Here is a 7,676-nt window from a genome sequence, read left to right as displayed (position 1 = left end):
AGCCTTTTCGGATTAATACATATACATAAGTTTATTATATATTGAATGGAGAACAAAAGAATGGCACGCAAGATCGACTGCTCTTGAAACCACGCCGCGAAAGACTGAAATCGAAAGTGTGGCCAGTTGAGGATAATATGCTGGCCAAAACGGTCCTCAGATGGAGTTACCAGATTGGTACTTTGGATGAGGCGCTTAATTCGAACAGTATTAGCCATGTAAAAACTAATATAAATACAAATTCTGAAGTGGATACAGGCATTATTAGCTGAGTTGTGAACTTTTTGTTTACAAATTTACAATTGAGTATGCAAATGTATTAGCCTTGTAAAAACTAATATAAATACAAATTCTGCCGTGGATACATGCATTATTAGCGGAGTTGTGAACTTTTTGTTTACAAATTTACAATTGAGTATGCAAATGTATTAGCCATGTAAAAACTAATATAAATACTAAATTCTGAAGTGGATACAGGCATTGTTAGCTGAGTTGTGAACTTTTTGTTTACAAATTTACAATTGAGTATGCAAAATGTATTAGCCTTGTAAAAAACTAATATAATACAAATTCTGAAGTGGATACAGGCATTATTAGCTGAGTTGTGAATTTTTGTTTACAAATTTACAATTGAGTAGGCAAATGTATTAGCCTTGTAAAAACTAATATAAATACAAATTCTGAAGTGGATACAGGCATTATTAGCTGAGTTGTGAACTTTTTTGTTTACAAATTTACAATTGAGTATGCAAATGTATTAGCCTTGTAAAAACTATACACATTCTTAAGGGGGTCTTCTCATTGGGCAACTTTTTTTTTCGATTTTTTTTTTTTGCATCTATTTATAGCTTGGGATGTTGTGTATATGTCCCCAAAAGGATTTTTAGAAATTCAAAATACTTTAGAAGATACAGCCTTTTTTGTAGAGAAGGTCTATGCAAAATGAGCTTTTTTCAAACTTCAAACGCGTTATCTCGAAACCACGTTTTTCGAACTGGCGGCCATGATATCTCCAGTTCAACTGAACCGATTTTCATGAACAAAGTGGAATCGACGCAGAATTGTCACCATTTTCGGTGACGGAACAGATTTTTTTTTTTAATTTTTTTCTTTTTTTTACACTAAACTACACAGAAAAAAAAGCCCGAAATCGAAATTTTTTTTTGATAGCCGCCATTTTGTTTAAAAAAATTCTAAAAAAAATCTGTTCGTCACCGAAAATGGCATTTATTCTGATTAAACCCGTTTCTATTTTTCACTTCGGACGCTCTGGAGACCCTGAATCGTGGCCGCCAGGACGACACCTTTTTTTTCGACCACCAAGTTTGAAGTCTCATTACTCTTTGAACAACCCTCGTATCGAGGCAAAAACAACTTTTTAGTTACTTTGAAATTTTTAAATACAATAAATAAAAAAGTTTTAATTATTCTTTGCGTTTTCAAATAAGAATTTTTTTAAAAAGGGTCCAAAAACGGGTTTTGAATGAGAAGACCCCCTTAAGCGGATACATGCATTATTAGCTGAGTTGTGAACTTTTTGTTTTCAAATTCACAATTGAGTATGCAAATGTATTAGCCGTGTAGAAACTTATATAAATACAAATTCTGAAGTCGATACAGGCATTATTAGCTGAGCTGTGAACTTTTTGTTTACAAATTTACAATTGGGTATGCAAATGTATTAGCCGTGTAAAAACGAATATAAATACAAATTCTGAAGTGGATATATGCATTATTATCTGAGTTGTGAACTTTTTGTTTACAAATTTACAATTGAGTATGCAAATGTATTAGCCATGTAAAAAATAATATAAGTACAATTTTATGCCGTGAATACATGCATTATTAGCTGAGTTGTGAACTTTTTGTTTACAAATTTATTATTAGCTGAGATGTGAACTTTTTTTTACAAATTTACAATTGAGTATGCAAATGTATTAGCCGTGTAAAAACTAATATAAATACTAATTCTGAAGTGGATACAGGCATTATTAGCTGTGTTATGAACTTTTTGTTTACAAATTTACAATTGAGTATGCAAATGTATTAGCCTTGTAAAAACTAATATAAATACAAATTCTGAAGTGGATACATGCATTATTAGCTGAGTTGTGAACTTTTTGTTTACAAATTTACAATTGAGTATGCAAATGTATTAGCCATGTAAAAACTAATATAATTACAAATTCTGAAGTGGATATATGCACTATTATCTGGGATATATGCACTATTATCTGAGTTGTGAACTTTTTGTTTACAAATTTACAATGGAGTATGCAAATGTATTAGCCTTGTAAAAACGAATATAAATACAAATTCTGAAGTGGATACAGGCATTATTAGCTGCGCTGTGAACTTTTTGTTTACAAATTTACAATTGAGTATGCAAATGTATTAGCCGTGTAAAAACGAATATAAATACAAATTCTGAAGTGGATACATGTATTATTAGATGAGCTGTGAACTTTTTGTCCACAGATTTACAATTGAGTATGCAAATGTATTAGCCATATAAAAACTAATATAAATACAAATTGCATTATTATGCATTATTATCTGAGTTGTGAAATTTTGTTTACAAATTTCATTATTAGCTGAGATGTGAACTTTTGTTTACAAATTTACAATTGAGTATGCAAATGTATAAGCCGTTTAAAAACTAATATAAGTACAAATTCTGAAGTGGATACAGGCATTATTAGCTGCGGATGTGAACTTTTTGTTTAAATTTACAATTGAGTATGCAAATGTATTAGCCGTGTAAAAACGAATATAAATACAAATTCTGAAGTGGATACATGTATTATTAGCTGACCTGTGAACTTTTTGTCTACAGATTTACAATTGAGTATGCAAATGTATTAGCCATGTAAAAAATAATATAAGTACAATTTATGCCATGGATACATGCATTATTAGCTGAGTTGTGAACTTTTTGTTTACAAATTTCATTATTAGCTGAGATGTGAACTTTTTGTTTACAATTTTTACAATTGAGTATGCAAATGTATTAGCCTTGTAAAAACTAATATAAATACAAATTCTGAAGTGGATACAGGCATTATTAGCTGAGTTGTGAACTTTTTGTTTACAAATTTACAATTGAGTATGCAAATGTATTAGCCTTGTAAAAACTAATATAAATACAAATTCTGAAGTGGATACAGGCATTATTAGCTGAGTTGTGAACTTTTTGTTTACAAATTACAATTGAGTATGCAAATGTATAGCCATGTAAAAAAAATATAAGTACAATTTATGCCATGGATACATGCATTATTAGCTGAGTGTGAACTTTTTGTTTACAAATTTCATTATTAGCTGAGATGTGAACTTTTTGTTTACAATTTTTACAATTGAGTATGCGAATGTATTAGCCCTGTAGAAACTAATATAAATACAAATTCTGAAGTGGATACATGCATTATTAGCTGAGTTGTGAACTTTTTGTTTACAAATTTACAATTGAGTATGCAAATGTATTAGCCATGTAAAACTAATATAATTACAAATTCTGAAGTGGATATATGCACTATTATCTGGGATATATGCACTATTATCTGAGTTGTGAACTTTTTGTTTACAAATTTACAATGGAGTATGCAAATGTATTAGCCTTGTAAAAACGAATATAAATACAAATTCTGAAGTGGATACAGGCATTATTAGCTGCGCTGTGAACTTTTTGTTTACAAATTTACAATTGAGTATGCAAATGTATTAGCCGTGTAAAAACGAATATAAATACAAATTCTGAAGTGGATACATGTATTATTAGTGAGCTGTGAACTTTTGTCACAGATTTACAATTGAGTATGCAAATGTATTAGCCATATAAAAACTAATATAAATACAAATTGCATTATTATGCATTATTATCTGAGTTGTGAAATTTTGTTTACAAATTTCATTATTAGCTGAGATGTGAACTTTTTGTTTACAAATTTACAATTGAGTATGCAAATGTATAAGCCGTTTAAAAACTAATATAAGTACAAATTCTGAAGTGGATACAGGCATTATTAGCTGCGCTGTGAACTTTTTGTTTACAAATTTACAATTGAGTATGCAAATGTATTAGCCGTGTAAAAACGAATATAAATACAAATTCTGAAGTGGATACATGTATTATTAGCTGAGCTGTGAACTTTTTGTCTACAGATTTACAATTGAGTATGCAAATGTATTAGCCATGTAAAAAATAATATAAGTACAATTTATGCCATGGATACATGCATTATTAGCTGAGTTGTGAACTTTTTGTTTACAAATTTCATTATTAGCTGAGATGTGAACTTTTTGTTTACAATTTTTACAATTGAGTATGCAAATGTATTAGCCTTGTAAAAACTAATATAAATACAAATTCTGAAGTCGATACAGGCATTATTAGCTGAGCTGTGAACTTTTTGTTTACAAATTTACAATTGAGTATGCAAATGTATTAGCCATGTAAAAAAATAATATAAGTACAAATTTATGCCATGGATACATGCATTATTAGCTGAGTTGTGAACTTTTTGTTTACAAATTTCATGATTAGTTGAGATGTGAACTTTTTGTTTACAATTTTTACAATTGAGTAAGCAAACGTATTAGCCTTGTAAAAACTAATATAAATACAAATTCTGAAGTGGATACATGCATTATTAGCTAAGTTGTGAACTTTTTGTTTACAAATTACAATTGAGTATGCAAATGTATTAGCCATGTAAAAACTAAATAATTACAAATTCTGAAGTGGATATATGCACTATTATCTGGGATATATGCACTATTATCTGAGTTGTGAACTTTTTGTTTACAAATTTACAATGGAGTATGCAAATGTATTAGCCTTGTAAAAACGAATATAAATACAAATTCCGAAGTGGATACAGGCATTATTAGCTGCGCTGTGAACTTTTGTTTACAAATTACAATTGAGTATGCAAATGTATTAGCCGTGTAAAAACGAATATAAATACAAATTGCATTATTATGCATTATTATCTGAGTTGTGAAATTTTGTTTACAAATTTCATTATTAGCTGAGATGTGAACTTTTTGTTTGCAAATTTACAATTGACTATGCAAATGTATTAGCCGTGTAAAAACTAATATAAATACAAATTCTGAAGTGGATTCAGGCATTATTAGCTGAGTTGTGAAATTTTTGTTTTCAAATTTACAATTGAGTATGCAAATGTATTAGCCGTGTAAAAACTAATATAAATACAAATTCTGAAGTCGATACAGGCATTATTAGCTGAGCTGTGAACTTTTTGTCTACAGATTTACAATTGAGTATGCAAATGTATTAGCCATGTAAAAAATAATATAAGTACAATTTATGCCATGGATACATGCATTATTAGCTGAGTTGTGAACTTTTTGTTTACAAATTTCATTATTAGCTGAGATGTGAACTTTTTGTTTACAATTTTTACAATTGAGTATGCAAATGTATTGGCCGTGTAAAAACTAATATAAATACAAATTCTGAAGTGGATTCAGGCATTATTAGCTGAGTTGTGAAATTTTTGTTTTCAAATTTACAATTGAGTATGCAAATGTATTAGCCGTGTAAAAACTAATATAAATACAAATTCTGAAGTCGATACAGGCATTATTAGCTGAGCTGTGAACTTTTTGTTTACAAATTTACAATTGAGTATGCAAATGTATTAGCCATGTAAAAAAATATATAATACAATTTATGCCGTGGATACATGCATTATTAGCTGAGTTGTGAACTTTTTGTTTACAAATTTCATTATTAGCTGAGATGTGAACTTTTTGTTTACAAATTTACAATTGAGTATGCAAATGTATTAGCCGTGTAAAAACTAATATAAATACAAATTCTGAAGTCGATACAGGCATTATTAGCTGAGCTGTGAACTTTTTGTTTACAAATTTACAATTGAGTATGCAAATGTATTAGCCATGTAAAAAATAATATAAGTACAATTTATGCCGTGGATACATGCATTATTAGCTGAGTTGTGAACTTTTTGTTTACAAATTTCATTATTAGCTGAGATGTGAACTTTTTGTTTACAAATTTACAATTGAGTATGCAAATGTATTAGCCGTGTAAAAACTAATATAAATACAAATTCTGAAGTGGATACATGCATTATTAGCTGAGCTGTGAACTTTTTGTCTACAGATTTACAATTGAGTATGAAAATGTATTAGCCATGTAAAAACTAATATAAGTACAATTTATGCCGTGGCTACATGCATTATTAGCTGAGTTGTGAACTTTTGTGTTTACAAATTTACAATTGAGTATGCAAATGTATAAGCCGTGTAAAAACTAATATAAGTACAATTTATGCCGTGGCTACATGCATTATTAGCTGAGTTGTGAACTTTTTGTTTACAAATTTACAATTGAGTATGCAAATGTATAAGCCGTGTAAAACTAATATAAGTACAAATTCTGCCGTTAATACATCCATTATTAGCTGAGTTGTGAATACAAATTCTAAAGTGGATTCAGGCATTATTAGCTGAGTTGTGAACTTTTTGTTTTTAAATTTACAATTGAGTATGCAAATGTATTTGTTGGGGGTTATGTTCGTGGATAAATATAAGGGCCTAATACAAAAGTATACCGTACGCGACACACTCGTTAGAAAAGGAGAACACCAGACTTACGTTTATTCAGTTTGATGGCTTGCGAAGGAGTGAACATAGGAGGAGGATAATAAAGAGACCATACTTCATTATACTAGAAATGGAAATGGATCATCGGTTATCGAATATGAAACGTTCAGCTTGCATACTTTAACACTTCTTCTCAAGTTGAATGTTTCTTTACAATATTGTTTACAGTTTTAAACCGAGCATTTCCACAAATTTATCATGTTTAATTTTCTGTACATTTTTGGTAAAAATATCAGCCACGTTTTCACTTGGAACATAACTAATACAAATTTCATTGCTTTCAATTACTTCTCTGACGTGGTGATATCTAATGTCGATGTGTTTGGTTCGCTTGTGGTGCACGGGATTGGTAGCAATTTGCTGTGCACTTAGATTGTCACCGTATATGTGAACAGGATCAGATGCCGGATGGCACCCAACTTCCTTCAGGAGACGGCTCAGGTACATAGCTTCTTTGGCGGCTGACGACAACGCTACGTACTCGGCTCCGGTGCTGCTTAAAGCGACGACAGTTTGCTTGCGTGATTCCCAGGAAATCACCGATCCTCCGTAGAAGAAACCGTATCCAGTGTACGACTTCCGGTCTAGGATGCTGTTCGCCCAGTCTGCATCGACATACGCATGCAGGCGCTGCCCAGTCTTCTGATAACGCAGCTTCAGGTCGATCGTCTTCGAGAGATAGCGCAAAATGTGTTTGGCTGCTAGCTCGTGCTCTTGGTGTGGATCGCAATTCCTTTGGGCCAGTTTGCACACAGAGTGCATGATGTCAGGGCGAGTACATATCGCTTAATACATTAGCGATCCAATGATCGACTGGTAGTCGGTCGCATTTGCCCTTTTGCAGCTTTCGTCCAAGCAGCTTCCTTGGAATCCAGGATCCAGTGGCGTCGATACAGAGCGACATACGCCCATGTTGTACCTCTCCAGTATGCTCTTAATGTACTGTTTCTGACACACAGAAATAGTACCCTGCGGATCCTCACGACGAATCTCCATACCCAGAAAGTGGTGGAGTGGCC

At 31.4% G+C, this 7,676-nt stretch overlaps 1 protein-coding gene across 1 annotated transcript; it reads right to left on the bottom strand.

Moving 5' to 3' along the window:
- Nucleotides 1-6,945: 6,945 nt before the first annotated feature.
- LOC138929483 (uncharacterized) lies at nucleotides 6,946-7,419 on the bottom strand (the record flags this gene model as incomplete). Its single annotated transcript, XM_070288922.1, has 1 exon — nucleotides 6,946-7,419. A coding segment is annotated over exon 1 (474 nt), but the record flags the coding sequence as incomplete, so codon positions are not given.
- Between the last annotated feature and the right edge of the window lie 257 nt (nucleotides 7,420-7,676).

The sequence above is a fragment of the Drosophila kikkawai genome, unplaced genomic scaffold, assembly GCF_030179895.1.
Source record: "Drosophila kikkawai strain 14028-0561.14 unplaced genomic scaffold, DkikHiC1v2 scaffold_221, whole genome shotgun sequence".
NCBI lineage: Eukaryota > Metazoa > Arthropoda > Insecta > Diptera > Drosophilidae > Drosophila > Drosophila kikkawai.
The sequence above is the reverse complement of the archived record's forward strand: the minus strand, read 5'-3'. Positions and strand labels throughout refer to the sequence as shown.